The 20878-nt window shown below is 41.9% G+C and overlaps 1 protein-coding gene across 5 annotated transcripts in view; it reads right to left on the bottom strand.

Annotated features, from left to right (window-relative positions):
• The window catches only part of SUMF1 (sulfatase modifying factor 1), a 77323-nt gene that overhangs the window by 38042 nt on the left and 18403 nt on the right, over positions 1-20878 (bottom strand). For all 5 annotated transcript variants that reach the window (XR_006416783.1, XR_006416782.1, XM_044451903.1 and 2 more), the window contains exon 3: positions 19109-19183. Coding sequence is in view for 3 of the 5 variants with exons in the window: in XM_044451903.1 (XP_044307838.1) it covers positions 19109-19183 (75 nt within the window). In the remaining 2 variants the exon portion in view is untranslated. The remainder of the gene's footprint in view (positions 1-19108; positions 19184-20878) is intronic.

The following is a 20878-nucleotide window of genomic DNA, read 5'->3' as shown; positions in this document are numbered from 1 at the left end:
CTGGATTGCAAAAAGCAGAGGATGAAGCAGTGAGTGGCTGGCAGGCGACATTTGGCTTAGACAGATCATAAGACTTGTTGGATCTGTCCATTTTGCTGGATATGCATTATTATTATTATTATTATTATTATTATTATTATTATTAGAACATTTCTATGCCGCCACTTGCCGAAGCCTCGGGGCGGCTTACAACACAATACAAAAATAACAATATAAAATTAAAATTAATAATATAAAATAAATAAAAAAATATAAACGATATAAAAGAAGTTATAAAAGAAAAGAAGTCGCCCTGGCCAGAAGAAAAGAAAAGAAGTCGTCCAAGCTTTATAGCAAACTGAAGCTTGGGCAACTATCGTATGTTACATATTATTGCTCTAGCAGGCTTTTCACCCTCATGAAACACATTCATTGTTTTCTTCTGTAATTGTCCTATATAAATTGTGTATGTTTAAAATTATGAGTGTATGAGCCTTTATCTTTCATGCTAAAATTAAGAAATCTTTATGCCCATGTGGTATCTATCCCAGAGTTCCTAAAGGGCTCAAATATGAAATTACTAACTTTCTTACAGAAAGAGAAAACATGTTGCTAAGAAGACTGGAGAATGGCCAACAAAACATTAATTTCTAAAAAGTAATCCAGATGGGATCTGGGAAATTAGAGACTGGTTAGCTTAATGCCTGTTCTGGGTAAACTGGAAGAAAGCTACACCTGCTGGAAAAGGTAAATGGCTTCCACAAAGCTAAGTTCTGTCTCACCAACCTTTTACAGCTCTTTGAGAGTGCCAATAACCACACAGACAGGGGTGATTCAGTAGGTACTGTTTACCTGGTTTATGCCACCAAGGACACCATTGTAGTACTTTGGAAGGGTGGGAAAAAGGCGGAGGCAGGGCCAACTCAGTAGGGGATGCAATGTCAAGAGACAGAAAGAGGGGAGGAAAAAAACATTTTTGTAGTTTTTTTTTAAAAATAGATAAATAGTGAAGAGTGTGTTTGTGACAAGAGCAAAGAAAGGGTATTTTAAGTAGAAGCTGAGAGAAAAGAGCTGCGAGAAAACACTAAATATGCAAGTGTGAGGAAAGAAGCGATTCCAATCTAGGCACAATGGCGGTCAAATGGAATGGATGGAATAAGTGGGAACACAGAGTCCATATGTGTGATGCACAAAGACCACAAAGAAGAAACCTGGATTTCCAAAAAGCTTTTAACAAATTCTCTCACCAAAGACTCTTGAGCAAACTTAGCAGCCGCAGAATAAAAAGAAAATTCTTCATATGGGTTAGTAACTGGTTAAAGAATAGAAAACAGAAAGTAGGAATGAATAGTAATTTCTCCCAAAGAAGGTATGTAAACAGTGAGATTCCACAGGGTTCTGCTTTAGGACTAGTGCTTTTCAACCCATTCATCATTTATCTGGAATTAGGAGTAAAAAGTGAATTAGACAAGGTTGCTGATGCCAAGAAACTATTTAGGGTGGTTAAAACCAAAAGGGATTAAGAGGCGCTCCAAAGGGATCTAAGCTGAGAGAATGTGCATCAAAATGACAGTGCTGTCTAATATAAGCAAGTGTAGAGTAATGCATGTTGGGGGACATTTCAAGTTTCAAGTGTAAGATGATGGAATCTGTGATAGCAGTAACTGACCAAGAAAGGAATCTTAGGGTTGTGGTTGACAACCCAGTGAAATGTTGACCTAGTGCACTGCTGCTGTGATGAAGGCTCATGTTAGAGCATAATTATGAGAGGAACTGAAAATAAAACCACCAAGATCTTATTCCCCTTGCACAAATCTATGGTGTACTTAGAATATTGTGCACAGTTCTGCTCACTGCACCTGAAAAAGTCATTGCAGAAAAGGGCAACCAGAATGATCTTGCAGATGGATAAACTTCCCTATGAGGAATGGCTACAAGCACAAGGAGTGATTTGGTTTAGAAAGAAGGTGAAAAAAGGAGATATGGCTATTCTTTATTGTGAACAATGGACAGATGGACTGATCCAGCATGGCTCTTCTTACATATTTATATTATGTAGAGTGAGGAAACATAGGAAATACAGTAAGGAAATAATCATGATCTTCTAGGAAGGGAAGCCTAGAGAGTGGGAACTATAACAGAAGAAGTTCTCTGTGCCTTCTCAGGTCTAACCAAAGTATGAGAAGTGATGTGGAACAAGGCCTCTCATCTTACTTATGTGATCTTACCAAGGACAATTTCAGTCAAACTACAATGGGGACTATAGCTACCTTGGCTATATTCACTAATGGGTTGATTTTCCCTGGACCGATTTTCCGACTGCTTTTTGTTCAGCTTCACACTGCTTCTCCTCATGCTCTCCATGGTTAATAGCCCACTAGTACCAAGATCCAGTAATGTGGCTACGTTTGTTTGATGGCTATTTTAAAGTCCAGTAGCCTATGACGATGCAGAAGAAGGTAGAATATATGCACTACCAGCTTGTGTTGGTGTGTCCTCCAATAGCTTCTCATGATTGAGTTCAGTTACTCTCCAACATGGTAAAGAGCTGTCCTTTCTGTCTTCAGGATCCAATGAGCAGCCTGAATAGATCAAGGCAGCCCAGAATCTGATAATGGTAAGCAGCCTGGGTAGATGTTGCAAGACCCAATTCACTGGCTTACCATGCAGGACAGCACTTGTGCTACTATACCAACCAGGAATGTTCCCTCGCTGAATATCTAAAGAAGCATAATATGTTCCTAAATTTCCTTCCAGAATCATGAAGACTAGAAACCTATTGGTTTTAAATAAGAGAATCCCACAGTTCCCTAAAGCCCTCAGTACTTTTCCCCACTACCCTACAGGGAATGCTTCACAAATGCAGAGACCAATGAGACACAATCTGTGTCTGCACTGTAATAAAAAGAAAATGGCTGTCATTTAGTGCAGATAACCAAGTCCCCAAGGACTTGACTGAATCATTTGCCGGCATGATTCACAGAAACAGTAGCCTTATCCTTATGGAAACACTGCCGCAAGTGCCTATTAAGTCAGCTATTTATCAACATCCATTGTATCTGCTTCAGATTGCAAAAGTAAGTCAGCAGCCTAAAAATCTAAGAGTCCCTGCAAATTCTCAGAATGCTGTAAAGCTTCTAATTGTTATAAATTTAATTAGCCTTTGTGCCAATTAGGTAAGAGATATAAGAGCCACAATCCTCCTCTTACAACTAAAGAGTTTAATTGCTTGTCAGGTACTCAGTATTCTCATGCTTTCAATCAAACAGACAAAGCTACATGCTTGAAAGAAAAAGGGCAGAGTTACACACAAAGATAATAAATTAGATGAAAACAAAGACTTCACTCTGATTGGGTAGTCTTAGAAGGGCTTGATGGGTCATCAGATTCAATCCCCTGCCCCAGATACAATGTAGTCTCTGGATTGTTTACTTATTCTGCACTTGTTTACTTATTCTGCACTTATTAATGGCTTTGACTGTTGATGTTACGCATGACTACAGGAAGCATAACTCACTTGTACTTCCTGTTTTTGTCCAAATTATTAAGGCCCGTCCCCTAACACTCCTTCTATAACACTAATACAAATTTTAGTCTTTTCAGACAGAGTAATGGACTGAATGAGGGCTAACAAACTGAGACTCAATCCAGACAAGAAAGAGACACAGTAAGTAAGTTCCTCAGTTTGTAAGAGTGGGTTTCAACCTGGAGGAGGCTGAAATCTTCATGAAGAACCCTTAGAAACTGTGGTACTAAAAGTTCAAAGATTTATACGATCTGAAGAGAAGCCAGGAAGCATATCAGCCTTGTAAAAGGTAGATTAAAGTTTACAAAAGAGGCTGGGAAGCAACACAGAAGTGGAAAGATGAAAGATGTATTGGAATAACTTGTGAAAGTCCATGAAAGGAAGTTAACAGGGGAATGGTGGTACTTGCAGAGATGTTACAACGTTCTATCCAGAGCCAAGTTTTGCTTTTGCGTATGCACTTGGATAAAGGTAGGACATTGGAGGAGGTGGGGGGGGGGTGTCAGATTCCCTGGGAAAGCCAAGGAGAGGATAGTGAATACAGGAGAGTACAGGCCTGCCTAAAAGACACTTCCAGATTAGCATAGATTGAATGAAATTACTCCCTGGAAAGAGTATATCCATGCTCAAGGAGTACTCTTGTGTCCTCCTATACATTCCAGGGTGGAGAAATTATTATTTATTTCATTTCTATACTATCCCATATCCAACATCCTGTGCAAACACCCTACTGCCCAACTTTGGCTCAAAGCATGTCCTGGATCTGTTTGGTTCTTGGCATTCTTTCGATAACTGAATCCTATTTCAATAAAAGGCACAGGATCAAGATGTGAAAAGGAAATGCTTGCATAACTGCAAATACAGAGTTGTGGTAAAATGTAGTTCACATGCAGAAACCACAAATTGAAAAATGGTTCTCCTGCATTCTTGTGAGTATGATTAGCTTAGAAAAAGACCCTCCTCTTTTAAGAATAGCTGCACCACTACTCTTGCAAAGAGATCGGTTTGCAATGCCTTACTTTTGCCAAGTCATGAGATCACAGTCAAGCTTTCTTTAAAATGTTGGAATTTAAAATCTGTGCGTTTTGAATCATTGAATCTCACATTTCCGTAAGACCAATTTCTCTCCTGTAGGACTTAACATTGCTTAAAAGTCATGAAGTCAAAGCCAGTGGGTATGCGCTGGGGGATTCACAACATTTTTCTCAGTGCCTCCTTGAGTTTGAAGCACAATAGTGGCCTTCCAGAAAAATGAAGTGGACCTAAATGGGGGTGAGACAGAAAAGGTGATGCAATCAGTCTTGGCTGCAGATACAGTACACTGGGGCCTGCTTAGCACAAGGACTGCCTCCTCTAATATGTCCCTGTACTACTTGTGCTGCTCCTCATCAAAGGCATTTCTCCAAATTCCTTGGCCATTTGAAGTCACCCAAGAGCAACGAGGAGGAGGGACTTTTTTGAAGGCAGCACCCACTGTGTGGAATGCCATCTTGGTCAAGATTTGCCAAGCCCTGCCACTCTATGGTTTTAGCCTCTGAGCCGTTAACTCGGCTATTAAGGAACACCTCCACTGATCAGTCCATCCAACCATTCATCCACTCTCCTTCATTCCTTCTGAAAAGAAAAAGGCCTTTAGCTTTGGGTTCACTTTTACCTCTTCACTTTTATGTAATGCTGCTTTTGGAACTACATTTTTGCTTTCAGAATGTTAGTATTTTCTGATCATTTTAATACATTTGGTAGACTGGGTTATTTTGTACATATATTTCATTGCTGTATGCATTTTTTGAGTCACTTGTTGAAAAGAATATGTATTTAAAATAAAAATGATGATTTATGCAAATATATCATTACTATAAATTACTACACTCTAGCAACGAAGAAGGATATATAAATTGAGAACATGGCTGAATGACCTATATTACAGAGAAAGTTGGATACATGTTAGATTTTGACTGAAAAGAAGTATGTTTAAATCGCCACTTGTTCATAAAATTCATTAGATATCCTTAGTTCAATCACTGTTCTAACTCACAGGGTTGTTGTGACGAGAAAATGACCAGGGTTCTGCAACTGTGACAATCAGACAAGCCAGATTAATAGGTGACAGCAGCAAGATGTGGGCAAGCATTTAATAAAGTGCCTTCAGGTGGCTCCATAAGACTGTCAAATCAGCAGAAACTTGGAAAAGAAGAACCTCCCTTTACATAAGGTTATTTTGGCTCAAGGCCAGAAGCCGAAACCAGTGGTTTTTATCTGAAAGAATCTCTAAATAAGCAGGAGTTGGGGAACAGAGTATATCATATGAGGATTAGTTAGAAGAGAACTTCTGAATAAAATGACATAGTGCTGTTACTGCATTGTTTATTATGAAGTACAGCTCAGTCTGTCCTTGAATAACCCTGCCTCTGTATTACAGCAAGACCTGTAATTATTATGAAGTCTTTTCAAGGTCAGGTTGTATAGGCTTTGCTTACTAAACTATGCTGAAAACCTTACATTTCCTTGCTGTAAAATGTTTGTGATGATTGAAATGGCTGGTTGAAGTGGCCATGCCTTGTGCAATGTGCTACTCAGTCTGATAATGATTCCCGTTATCGTCTACTTGAGCTGTTCTGGTGCCTTTTTGATTAGAATAAGTTCTCTGGCTTTCTCTTCAGAGCAGTTACAACAATAAGAAACCTAAACACTTGAATACAAAAATGAGAAGACTATAAAGCTTAATGAAAACACTGAAACAAAAGTGGTTAAAATATCTATACGCTCTAGTTACTCCCTCCACCACCACCAAGGCTGCATGCCATCACTGCATGGTCAGACTTCTCCTCTGCCAAAGGAAGAGCTCATAAATTACACAAAGTTTTAGCCCTATTTTGATACCATGACGAACTCGTTAATTTTGGAAGGTCCAACTCCACCTAATCCACGGTTGTCATGCTCCTACATTAACCGAGCAAAGGAACATCCCTGGAATGTATTTGTTTTGAAGCTGACTATTTATGTAGTGTTTGCTTACAAAATCATGGAAATAATTCCAGTTCCCTTAGGTTGGCAAGTGCACACATTCCACAGAGGAAATTGCTCCAGATTTGAAGCTGAAAATGTCCATTTAAAGAGAACTACTTGTTTTATCATTAGTCCCCTTAATTCATATAGTATCCCTATGATACATATCACCTAACTTTTGAAAACCAAGGGGAGGTACATTTAAGGACTGATGAAGAATTATGGTTCTCCCACCAAATCCAATCCACTCCACTGCCTTGCACACAGTCAAATTGGGAGTGAGACTCAGGCAGGCTGGCAAATACCCACCAATTCCTTCTTTTCACCCAACACAGGCAGAGGTAACGTATAACAAATTGCAGCAATCCAACCAAGTGGTTACCAAAGCATGGATAGCTGTACATGGGCTATCTCTGTCCAGAAAAGGATGAAGCTGGTATATCAGTATGAAGCCGACTGCGAGCCGTCCTGAGATGCCACGCATAAGGGATGGCATACAAAAGTTTTACATGAATAAATAAATATCAGCCTAAGCTGACAAAAGGTACTCCCTGCCACCAAGGCCACCTGTGCCTCGAGTGATGCTGCTGGATTTCCACACATCCCAAATTGTAAGCGTGGTCCTTCACTGGGATACAAGTGGTTGAATATCACTCACCCAGGCAGTAGACATGATTGCACCTAAGCACCCACTCCCTCTAAGCAGCACCTGGCCAGCTCCTTCATATACACCTCAGTTAAGGGCAATGAAGCAAGAAAAAGATGGACTTTTTAGACATGTTGAGGCAGACCAAATACAGGCTAGAGCTCGTTATTGAGCCCACTTGGTGGCACTAAGTGTGGCCAAGGAGGAGTTCTTTCCCACCATCAAGTGGTTCCCTGCCTGCTGCAGTTTGGGCTAAGGTGAGAAAATGTGGAACCCTCAGCAGCAGGCTGAAACAAATGGACTTTCACCCTTTGACCATTGCAGCTGTCAACTGAAAAGCACCAGTAAAAGGAGCGGAAAAGTGACAACAGAAGATGCACCAAAAGGGGCGGGGGACAATCTCTCCTCTTTAGCAGTATAATACACTTGAGTTTTAGTGCTGAACTTATAGTCCTCTGCACCATCCCCACCTTTTCAATATTTCCCTGACTGTCAACCTACTCCTGAAAAGGGAGATATTAATTCCCCTCCTCCTTTTCTTGGCTCCTTTTCAGAAGCACTTACTGCTGCAGGTACTCTGGTTCCCTGAAAGTTTTTTAAAAACCATAGAAATGAATGCAAATTGAACAACTGGGAAGTGAATGCAGGGGAAATTTGTACAAATTTAATGTCTGGAAAGCCACTGGAGTGGAAATTTGCAGATCCTCATTAACGGCTCCATTTCCCTTCCATTGACTTCCAGCATTAAGTTTATGCATATTTCCGTGTGTCTCTGTGTATGTAAGTACTGTTAGGAATCTACAGTACCCATAAGCAGTAAGTACTCTGAAACGGAGCTAAGAAAAAGGAGCGGGAGTTAGTATCATACCCTTCTGCAGTAGCTGGAGAGTTGGGGAAGTGTTCCAAAGGTGGAGGGCATTGAAATCTGTCAGCTCACCACTTAAAATAGAGCAGATTGCATTGCCAAGGGCTAGACAATGTCTCCACTCACCCCGGGTGCACCTTCTTATTTGCTTTTTTACCCTTTACTCATGCTTTCCCACAGGTAGCTAAGCACTTTGACCCTGGCAAGTATGAAAGCTTTAACCTATATGCAGTCTCCCCTGTACTGCATAGTTTGCACACATGAGAAGGGCAGACCATTTTTAAAGCATTATTTTCCAAGACCAAAAACAAACAAACAAACCCCAGTTGTACTTGTTGTTTGTACTTTGTTGAGTTCAAAGCTGAGCAATGAGAGATGGTGTTTCCAAGTGCTGTTTCCACATCGGTGGAAAGGCAGTCACTGGTGAGATCACAAAGGTGAGCAGCAGGAGTTTTGCACATTCTTTTCAGGCTGTTGTCAGCATGCCATGAAAAAATTATCCTGCTGGCTTCAGGTTACACAACAACCTACAGTGGGACAAACAACTCCTAGAACAAGCCATGCATTCTCTGGGTTGCTTGTTCTGCAAAAATAAGCCATGCTGAAGAAACTGTGCTGGTTTCAGATGACACAACAACCTGTCATGGCTGGCTACCAATGGTGGGTTGTTGTGTAATATGGACCTCATGCTGGGGGAAAAGTCAATGAAATAAGACTTGCTTATTCTAATATGTCTAACTTGGGGGAAACAATAAGGCTTCATTTTGCAGCATTTTCAGTATGAAAGAATATGTTGAATCTTCTGCTTATCCCATTTCTCAGTATGTTCTTATACTCCATTAACTGAAGTTAATTCCATTGCATGCTCTTATTAGCTTTATTGAGTTCAACATCACACACCAGAAGCCTGTTCAATGAACAGGATGCCTTAACTTGGATTTATATAATATGCTTTGCAGTTAAAGTCACCCACCCACAAGCAGACTGACTTAAATTTTACAGCAGAGGCAAGCTAGCAGTGATCCTGGCAATTACCCATGTTGGCTTCAGTTGTTGAAACTCATGAGTAGAAACAAAATGATTGGAGAGGTTCATGCAAGAGCAGTGGTGGTTTTTTTTCTTCCTAGAGGTACTTACCCACCCAGTGAAGAAAACAGGAAGCTGGTATAGAGAAGCTTTTAGGGTTCTCCAGCAGAGCTCTTGCAGCTGATTATGTCAGACCAGGCTCTTTCATGGAAGTGGTGGCCTGATGTAATATGTCCCTCTTTTTTAAAATGGTAAGGAAACTGTCTCTTGTGGGGGGGGGGGGGAGTGTTTTGCTCAGTTTCAAGTTTGCCACTAAATCCATACAGAGTTTCATGTTCCTCCAATTCCAGAGTGGCAGTGCTGGTTCTGCATCAGTGCTTGCTGCTACACTGACTGAGCATGAGCAAACTGAAGTTGAAGAAGACAGAGATGATCGCAGTGAGCAATCTACACAACCCTGGGGGATATCTCTGTTTTGTAAAGGATCTCACACCCTGCTGAAAGAGAATCTGAGTGTGATCTTAGACATGGAAACGTGCCTCATACCAAGTCAGACCACTGGTCCATCCAGCCCAGTAGTGCCAGTAAGAGCCCACTCCACACAGTGGAAGAAGTTTCAACAGGTGGATGGAGTACTGGACTCCATCTGCTTCATCACCTACTCAGGTGTTCCTTGTCATGTTGTCAGAAACCAGGCAGTGTGGCTTGGTAGAGAGAAAAACCACCCTCTAATAGCACAACAAGTCTATACATTTTCTGAGGATGCTTCCCCTTCCAAAAGCCATGTGGCTAAGGTTCAGATGGGTTTAGAAAAGCCATGTTTGAGCAGATGAATTGGCAAATTGCACCCAACACACACCACAGCTTAAACTAGCTCCAGTGCTGCAGCTATTGTTCTTTTTTCTCAATTATATGCTAAATATCACCATACTAAGAAAAACAGATCTTTCCATTGTTCAGTTCTCTGTGGATGAGCTACTGAAACATACTCTTTGGGTTGGGAGGGGGGTACCCTTAAAAATATTCCCCAAGCTGCAGCTGGTATTGAATGCAGCTGGCAACGTGATAGGAGTGGGGCAGGGACAGTATGCAAAACACCCCTCAATTCTCTGAGCTGCACTAGCCACTGAAGGTTCTGAGGAACCATTTGGGATGTGAGAAATCATTCATGAATAATGATACTAGAACAGTTGGATATGCAACGGGGCAGGAGGGGGGAGTTGGATAAGACCCAGCTAGCCTGATCTCTGTTCAGCACCTTCTGAAGGGCTAAACCCATGGGAGAAATCTTCTGTGTCAAACAAAATAACTTTAAAGCATGTAACATTCTGCTGGCATGGGGAAGAACTGTTACCACTAGCAGTACCCACTGCTGGTACCCCTCACACAGACTATTAACCTTTGCTCTTGAAAAATGTCTTAATTTCCTACAGCACCCTGTCACTTGGCTTCCTCTGCTCAAAAAAGACGTCCTATCATGCATTGCATTGTTCAAGTTGCATCCAGGGGACGGCAATTCAATAAATGCAGGGCTGTCGTGTTAACAGCTGACCTCAATTCCATTTCTGACCCCAAAACAAATGAGACCAGCTGACACATCATCCTGTGCACCCAACAGGCTGCTCTGTCACTCTGTGGCCAGTGATGGACATTCGGTCCTCCCATTCCACCTAGCTACCGTAAATTCCCTGAGCACTTCAGAGTATTTGGCATTCCAGATCAGAGCAGCATGACCTGAATGCACAAACTCTGTCAAACAGAAAGTGAGCACTCACAAGGTGATGCACCTTCCGTGCTCACCTGATCCACATTTTTCTCTAGCCAAGCTTTTCTGTTTCCCAAGCACATCAAAAACTGTACTGAAGTGACCTAATTCTGCTCAATATTCTGCCTCCATAGCAACTGCATTGCATTTCAGGTGAAAGCGGCTGCCACTGACTGTACACACTCACTGCAATGCTACGTGCTTTTCACAGCTCCGGGCCAAAAAGAAAAGAGAAGAGGCAGATGTGGTTGCTTGTGTTCACTTGTGCAGAAGAAGCATTTCCAACAAATCGTACACAGCAGTCCCATACACCAATTTTGTAGAGTGCTGAGAAACACCACTGCTATGATGATAGAACCACCATCATATCCTGTATCAGCTCAGGCTAAGAAATGAGGGGGGAAATATATAATCAAGAAAAATCTCCAAATAGCAGAGAAACCACAGATGCTTCCTCCCATGCAAATATCACTCGAGCTCACTAAGCAGGGACTATAATGGAGGGACAATGCTCTCACTGTGGGATCCATTTCCTGCTGGCCAATGTCTATCACTCTCATGTGTGCATGTTCTGGCAAACCTCGGGGGCCTGAATGAAAGGCTGACTGTTTTGGCTGGGCTAACAGCTCAGAATCCACGGATAAGTTGTGTGCAGGGGAGGCTGCCTATTCTGAATGGACTGATAGCTCAGACCGTGATAACGAGATGAATGTTGAAATGGTTCCAGGCCCAGCTGCTGCCCAAGGCCCTGTGCCTGCCATGGAGGAAATTAGTTCAAGGGCAGCCAAGGGGGCCAGTCTAGCCACCCATGGGAACAGGGAAGAGCAACAGCATCTCGAGGGAACAGATTTAGAGATGGGGAGTCTATCAGATGGAGAAATCCGGCTTCCTGAGGAGGTGGACCATTGTCACAGACATAAGGCGGCCCAACTGGGGTGTCTGAGGGAGGGGCGTAGGCATGCCCTGTTCCTTAGCACTCCTCCCCACAGGGACAGGTGCAGAAGGACTCATAAGGAAAGCTCTGGGTGAAGAATGTCAGGGAGGGTTCAACACTTCATTTGTGTATGTTCAGAAACTTTGTGTATAAAATAAGGACATTTAGAGAAGAAGAACTGGTGAGACTATTACTGCTTGGGGGAGAAGTATGGCCCATAACAATCACATTGTCACAATTTCAGGCAGAAAAGCACCAGGAAGACAATGGAGAACCCTGAGCTGCAGCTGTGGTGCACACTCTCCCAAGGCCACCAGTTCAAATCCACATTGGGGGTTCTTTCTCCCTTCCCTTCCCTTCATTCTGGAGTGTGGCTAAGCTTATTAGAAGAGATCGTCAGTACAAATGCTGACACTCAAGCAAATGCAAACATGTCCCCAGTGTTACTAGTTCAATGCCCCAACAAGAATACCTGTTACACCTTGATTTCAGCTCCAAAGATCCAAGGGAACACGAGGTGTGGTTGAGCAAGAAATGCACGGTTCTCAGACATCAGAAGTCTCATGGAGGCAATACAACCCCTCCCTCTGCCCTCAGCTAGAAACCACACAGGAACTTACTGCCTTGCCACATTGGTTGGGGCAGGTGGGAGGGCAAGAATGAAGCACCTGAGTGGGAGTACCTGTAGATTGCTACAGGTGTAGGAAGTGCAGCAATAAGAGCTGGAGAATACAACACAGAGACCACTGAGGTGTCATTATTACAGCCACAGGAGTGTCAACATAGTCCAGCATCCTGTTTCCTACAGTGGCCAAATGACTGCCAGGAACCCCCAATAATAATAATAATAATAATAATTATTATTATTATTATTATTATTATTATTAATTATATTTCTATACCACCCATAGCCGAAGCTCTCTGGGTGGTTCACAACACTGAAGTCCCCCATCCAGATTCCAACCAGGCCTGACCCTGCAGGGCCTGATGACAACAAATTGTCAACACAACAAGTAGTCAACATTTGGGGTTTCCCAAAGAGTGAAGTCAAAACCCCATGATAAGAAGCAGCTTAGATTCCCTGTAAAGAGCACCACTGTATGTGAAGAGGCCTGTCAAATTTCCAGGCTGGGAGGAGCTCAGAAGATCTAGTAAGCTGGATCTAGTAGGAATCATTTCATAAGAATCTGAGGAGGACGTTACTTGAGGAACAGATCCCTTGCCTCAGACTAGCCTTCTCATATTCCTATTTTCTCATATTCTTGTGTTTTGTAATTCTTCCACTGATCATCTAGTGCCAAGCAAAATCAATCTTGCATGACTTTTGGATTCAACATTGTGTGCTTGGACTGAATCCATACACTCCCAGAGTGAACTCTGTGCAAATCAGGCTTCAGGTTTGACTCCTGGTAGTTCTTTAGATGGTGTCAGTGCCCATGACCATAAAGAATGAAATGTCATCAGCCCTGGCCTTGCCAGCGGCATCCAGCTTTTACCTAAGGGTGGAAGAAAAGCCCATCCTGAGTCACATAAAAGTGGTGACAGAAGCTTAGAAAACTAGCTGCAAAAACATACTGGATTCAGTGCTTTAAAACGAAGGAGATTTTTACAACTTAAAAAAGCAAATATTTCCCTCCAAACATTACTTTTGTATTCTCCATCACAGCCTCTGTAGTTGAAGTGGGGGGCAACACTTTTGGCTAACAGTTAAATAACCAGCTAAGGATGCCAAGTCACAAAAAAATCAAGTCCTTGCATCTCTAGGCTGTGGGCCAAAGTAATCAGAATAATATCATTTTTCCATGCCTACCCAGATGATGTTTTGCATGCCAGGATATCCTAATAATACATATTGAAAAACAAGGCAAAGGACAGTCACTAAAAGTCACTAACCAAATAGGGAATATCTCTGAAAGGAAGTAGCAGGCTTCGGCACATTGGGCCACTGCCCGGTTCTGACCTGCTTCTGAGGCAAGCATCAGGGACGGTGCTTTTGCGTTAGGCCAAGCCCCATGACACACGGAATAGCTGCATGAAGAACTGGCACTCTGCCATTTAGCTTGGGACAGAACAGCAAAACAGAGGCACGGATAGTTAAAAGGGAATATGTTCATTTAAAAAAAAAAAGCCTTTCCTCACTATGGGAGAGCAGGACACTCAAAATCTCTGAATGCACCCTGGGAGGATTTTGTGTTGGTATTTTACATCTTTATTTAAGTTTCCAAATGTATAAATAAACCCAGGCGGGAGGGGGGGTATTTAGAGAATTTTGGCCAAACATCATGATTCCTTTGAGGAGAAAAAATGAAACCACTAAGACAATACAAAGGAAAATTGCTTTGCCCTGCTCTGAGGAAATGGCTTCATTCAGTCAAATACCACCCCATTCCACACCTCAGCCACCACAACAGTGGTGGATTAATCCTTTGCATTAATTGCCTGCTCTACAACCAATCAATCAATCAGTCAGCTTATAGCCTGAATCTAGATACTTTAAAGTTGTCTTCTCCAACCCAGTAGCTATGCTTGAAAAACAAGGGGTCAAATCCCACCCCCTCAGTCACTGAGTGACACTAGGCCTGTCGCTCTCTTCATGTTAACCAACCTCACAGGATTGTAATGAGCATAAAATGGGGAATCTTGCAAGGGGGATGGGATAAAAGTGCGGTAATAATTTTAAAGTGCATCTTCCTTTTCGTGGAACAAAAAGTATGAGTTTCCAGATTGAGACACTCTTTCTTTTGCCTCAACTTGTTTCAGGAGACTGATCAGTAGATTTTCAAGCCTTTTGGAACAAAAATGAACCATGGGGTAGAATGGGAGAACATGTAGCTTTCCAGATTTTATTGGGATGCAACTCCCATTAGTCTAATAATCATATCCAATGGTGAAGATTGACAGGAACTGCAGGCCAGATTGCAGGCCAGCTGTTCAGAATATTCACAAAACTCTCCTCCATCACCATGTTTTGAACACATCAATTTTTCTTCCTGTCACTGTCCAGATTTCAGATTCATACATGGTAATCAAGAATATTACAGTGTGGATGATCTTGACTTTGGTCTCCAATGAAATGTTCTTAGACTTGATGATCTTTTCTAGTTCTTTCATTGCTACTCTTCCAAGTCCCAGTTTCCTCTAATTCCTTGGCTGCAGTCTTTATTTTAATTAATGATTGAGTCAAGGGATGGAACTTCTTTCACAAATTCAATTTCTTCACTACTGACATTAAAGTTGTGTAATACTTCTGTCATCATGACTTTTATTTTCTTAATATTCAACTACAGCCCTGCTTTTGCATTTTTTTTCTTTCACTTTCTGCAGGACTCATTTCAATTTGTTGCTGCTTTCTGCCAATAATATGGTATAATCTGCACTATCTAAAACTGTTGATACATCCTTTTGCCTATTTTCACTCCTTCCGATCCTAATCCAGCTTTCCATATACATATTGTTCTATATACAGATTGAACAGTTATGGACATAATGTACATCCTTGTCTGATACCTGATTCTGTCTTAACACTTGCTTCTGTTCCATGATATAGGTTATGCATGAGGACAATCAAGTGCTGAAGCACAGCCATTCCACACAGTCAAAGGCTTTGCTGCAGTCTATACAGTATAGATTCAGCTTCTTCTGAAATTGTCTGGTGCCCTTCTTTCGGTGAAATTATTTAATTGAAATTCTTTGAATCCTTTCTTTTCAGAAACCAGCAGGAATATCAGGCGTTTCTCGCTGCAGAATATTCTGTGCTGCAACACCTTGAGCATACGTAACCTTTCCTGTCTGTGGAACATTGTTTCATTTTCCACATTTGTCAGTATTTTCTGGTTAGGATTTGGACCAATTCAGCCTCTGCAGCTCAAAATAGTCTGACTGCTACCCTATCTATTTCAGTTGTTTCATTCTCTCCTTTGATGTACACCTTAATAAGGTGAGGGTATTTGGAAATGTCAGAGAAACAGCTAGTCTGGTCATGCAAGTTGGAATGGTCAAAGCTGAGACACCAGACTAAGACGCATCCACCCTCTTATGCACAGAAGAGAATGGAATGGTGATGGGGGTGGGAGCGGAGATATTCCTGAAGGGTGGTTACTTGGTAGCAAAGCTAGTTGAAGAAAGCACTGGTAGATGATCTTTCGAAGACAAAGGCAGTGAAGCATGAGCTAACTCAGGTTAGCACCCTACAGAAGAAGGCAATGATAAGCCACTTCTGAATATTTCTCACTTTTTAAGCCCTGTGATGAAACAATCTAAAATGAAACAAAAATATATGGAGGGTCACATATTTCCCAATTACTGACATTGGGAAATGCTCTAAGGTGGCTAATATACACAGAAAGGAACAGGATTGGCTATTTCCCCCACATCCTCTGCTTACCATTGACCAGGCCAGTCACAGCTTCTGAATTCAGAATGGGGACCTCTGTCCCCACTCTGATGCAGCCATCATCAGCCCCGAGTAAAGAATAATGGAATGACAAATCTAGACTCATTAGCCATTAGACAAGCCTGTCTAATGATCCAGCCTGTCTTCTAACCAGCATCTGTGCTTTCTTTGGACCTTGTGGGCACAGCTGGCCACTGGGGTTTCTGTGGATTTGCCCTGCTTGCAAAGTCACTTGTGGTATCATTTATTTAATAGCTGACGGTTCCTAGGTGGCTCACAAAAATTAAAGCCATTAAGCACAAATTAAAAACGGTATAAAATCTTCCAAAACTTTAAACAAAACAAAAAACAGTCATAGTAAAAGCCAGCAGCAGCACGAGTATCTAAAACTACATTAACATATTGAAAAGCAGAACTGGAGAACTAGAAAGTCTGTGAAAATAAAAAAAGGGTTTCTCTAATGTTGAAAAGACCATAATGTAGATGCCAGGCAAGGTCATTTCACAACTTTGAATGTCCAGCAACCACTGTCTACCTCATGTCATTCGGGGGGGGGGGGGCACCTGGGAAAGGGTCTCCAAAGATGATCTTAGGGTCTCATTAGGTATATGTAGAAGAAGACAATCCTTCAGGGAGTCTGGCTCCAGGCAAGCTCCCAAAATTCATACAGGCTCTTTGAACTGAGCCCAGAAATGAGCTGGAAGCCAGTGCAGAACACTGGCACAAGACCTTTTCAGGCTTCTGAACACCAGAGGTGGACAGTTGCACCTAAGCATGCCCAAGCACTTGAAATCAATATTCCAACAATTTTCTGTCTACGGCTTTGCCATGTACAAGGCAATCGTGCCCAATTTCCTCAGGCAAACAGCAGCACAGTCTGCTTCCAGCCCATCCCAAAGATTTGTCTTCAGAGGGGTAACGAAATTGGCCATGTCTACCTCATGTCTAGACAGCCTTTCCCTGTCTCCCTTCCTGCTGAATTTAAAAGCTTGACGTTGCACATCCTCTCAGAGTTTGTCAGTGTTAAAAGCATGTGCTGTGTTCGCAGAAGAGATTGGGGAGCGGGGGGAGAAGGCGGAAGAGTTCTGTTTTGCCATATGCATCACGTCAGATTCCAATGCCCCATCGGTTTTCAAATGCAGTTTAATAGACCCATTAAGTTTTCTCCCTCCCCTTTTATTCACAGCATCCACTTTCTTCAAGAAGAAAGCCTGCAAGGTCTAATTACACCTTGCAGTCCCACACACAGAGTGCTCTAGCATGTGCGATTACTGCTCTGATGCATAACATTTTCCTTTGGAAGCACAGTGGGAACATGGCAAGATGAATCGATTCTGTGAAATTTAAACTGATTAGGTACGAAAACATTAGGTCATCGGGCACCGACCTCCAACAGTCTGCTTAAAACGCAGCTGAAAACCCAGAAGTGGCCCCCTACCAATGTTTAAAGTAAAATTAATATGTTGCTTCCCCTCTCAGCACATTGTGCCTCTCAGCTGAAAAACAACTGCAAAATGCTATTCTCCTGTCCCTTAGCAGTGCAACAGCCACATAATTTTTGGTACGGATGCAAGCCTTTTTCTTCCCATGACCACATTCATATGCACAAGCACACACATGCCCATGCACACATAGGTAAAAACCACTATCTGGGAAACATTGGCTCTGATTTTCCACTGTCAATGCTTGTCTTTACATGCCATGTTTACCAATACAAATCTACTAGGAAGTATGTGGACTTTTTTAAAAAAGTCAAAAAGGGAAGGAGATGCAGAGAGTGGCTTCCCAATAGCTTGATTCACACATAACACTCCAGAGCATGGTCCAGTTTGAACAACACACCACAGTGGCATGTGTGCATAACAGAAACAGGGCTTGCCATTGTGTGGAAACCTAGCCACCATGGATTATTTAAGGATTAAATAAACCCTAAATGATGCTGCTGTAAACTAAGGATTGTACAAGGGTTGCTTGACCCTTACATAACCCTTGGTGGCAAATCTCACCTGAGGGCTGCAAATTAAAAAAATGGTGGGAATATATTGAAACCTGAGAATATACAACTAGAGACTTCACTAGTATTTCCATCTCTTTCCATTCTATACACTTACATCCTTCTTTTCTGTCCTTTTTGTTATTAGTTATTAAATGTTAGTATTGGGATATAGGGAAGTTAGCTAAGATATTATTCAGCTAAATCTCTTTGCTTTAAATGGATCTACTACAGATATGACAAAGTCTGTATCAAGCTGAACACATTTCTTACATTTTTTCTTCTAGAGAGCTCATAGAGACATATCATGCACTATTTCATAGCACTCATGCTGTCTTCAAAGTTGTTATTATGCCCCAGTTCACACAACCACTGCAGCTTAAACAAAACACTGTGGCTTGTTCATGCTGAAGTACATGCCAGCACATGCCAGGTGCCATTTGTCTAACTAGCCCCCTGGTGCAGCTTGTCCTATCATCTGATTCTGGGCAGTATAGTTTACCTGAGTGGGGAAAAACTGCCACATAACTAAAGGCTTCCCTATAGCCTGAGGTACCTGATCCTGCCTAATCATGGAAGCTAAGCAGGGTTGCACCGGGTTGACATCTGGATGGGTGACTTGAGCCCTGCGTTGAGCAGATGGTTGGACTAGATGGCCTGCGAGGCCCCTTCCTACTGTAAGATTCTTTGAACCCATGGCCACTTGTTGCCTTATGACAAGCTACACCCAGACAGTAATCAGGCAAGACAGTAATTAGGTAGTTACCATGCACCGGGTCTTAAACAAGCCACCATGATTTCATTGAACTGCAGTGTTTGTGTGAACCAGATCACCATTTCCTGTATCAAAACCTCACAAACTCTGCAGGTTCCCATATTTGATTATGGCACTACAGACTATATTACTGCTACAACAAAGTGTGTGCAGTCTTGTTATTAGGCTAGAACACACTAGCTAAAAATTACATGACTCACAGCCTGATGAATTCCACTCTTCACTTGTTCACTCAACATGCCTTCAAATACAAAGGAATCTCCAAATCTTTCAGCCTGCAAAAAAAAAAGGGGGGGGGGGGAGAAAACAAAAGTCGATCAGATTTGAACACTTCCTGCCCTACTGTTTTATTCCCAGATTGCCAGAAGAAGAAAGCATCAAATTAGGTAATTAAGTGCACAATGGGCTTTATTTAATCCTTCCTAATAGCAATTCATAGTTTGTTGTTAAAAGGAACAATGTACAATATGGCAAACTTTCAAGGGATAAAAAGATCACTTTGCTCGAAGGATATCATTCCTAAAATTGTCACTGAGATGAAATACAAACTCTGATTAGAAGAACAGATGGCAGCTGCTAGAACCCCTGTAAACATTTCCTCTTCCACTGACTGAACTAACGTTTCAAATGGCCTAAATTTCACTATTAAAAAGAAGAAAAATGTGAATCATGAGATAGCAGGCATTCCAGAACAAGACCATCTAGCCCTTTACAATTTGGCCCATCTCAAGAGATACTTACAATTAAAGATTCCTATTTTACAAATGGGCGAAGTGAGAATGAAAGTGACAGTTTGATCAGAACCAACTCATGAGTTTCTTACTAAGATAGTATTGCAAGACCAACAGTTCCATGAGATTGAGCTTTTCTTTCAGTGTAACCTGTCTCAAGACCACAATAAATGGTGTCGTTAGTAATGCAAGTCTTTCTAGGGTGAGGTCAGAAGTCTATGGAACTAAAATGTTCAGATGTACACTTTCTCAGATATATCCAAGGACAGAGGATCTCAGTTAGCAGGTCTGGGAAACACCTCTGTCCAAGAACACAGAGAGCTGCTGCTAATTAATCAAACTAGGGACAAAGCAGAAGGTGGTTCTCCAGGTATTTTGGATTTCAACTGCAAGATGGCCTTGCCAGCATGGCCAATGTCAGAAATGCTGGGATTTGATGGCCAAAGCATTTCATTTATATACCAATCAGTGGCCAAAGCACTCAGGACAGTTTACAAAGATTAAAAGCCTAAATACACAATGTATTCATCTAACAATAAAACATTTTTGTACACACACACACACAATTTTATCAATCAGCCATAAGAAAGCCCAGAACTTGTAAAAAAATCCTATCAAATGTTGTCAAATATCTACAAGCAAAGAAAGGAAGGTCTTACGAGGGCACCAGAGAGATTACAATATTAGTTCAAAATGCTCTTTGTCCAAGTCTAGACTGGTACTGTAAGGCCTGTAGCAGAACCTAGTATAAGGTAGCTTCATGTGTCTGAAACAGCAGGAACAGGCACTCTGATGATCTTAAACTTGGGGTGCCAGCATTGTGCCTGCCAGGCTCCAAGCCTCTCCAGAGTATTTTATTTCTGAAGAGACATATTTCAATTATTATTATTTATATTGAGGGGCTAACATGCTGCAGGGTGAAATTCTGTCCTCCAGGGTCACCTTTATTTGCATTCAAAGAAGTGATTCTTTGGAGCTCAGGCCCCTGTACTTACACTCCTGGGCATGTTCTTTTTACTTTTTAGTCTTACCAGTTTGCCTTCTGAGAAATGAGTGTTTTGAGATGAGCCGTGCCCACCAAGGCAGCCGTTTTATGAATGGGCAAACTCCACCCACTGGATGCCATTTTGTAAGTGCACTTGACTTGACAACTGCTGTTGTGTTGTGTAAACCCAGACCATTTCCAAAAGGGTAGATTGCTTGAGGGGAATAAGTTACCCTGTCAGCACATAGCTTGTT

Source organism: Varanus komodoensis, unplaced genomic scaffold (genome assembly GCF_004798865.1).
Source record: "Varanus komodoensis strain SLA01 unplaced genomic scaffold, ASM479886v1 scaffold6_4, whole genome shotgun sequence".
NCBI classification, from domain to species: Eukaryota; Metazoa; Chordata; class Lepidosauria; order Squamata; family Varanidae; genus Varanus; species Varanus komodoensis.
The sequence above is the reverse complement of the archived record's forward strand: the minus strand, read 5'-3'. Positions and strand labels throughout refer to the sequence as shown.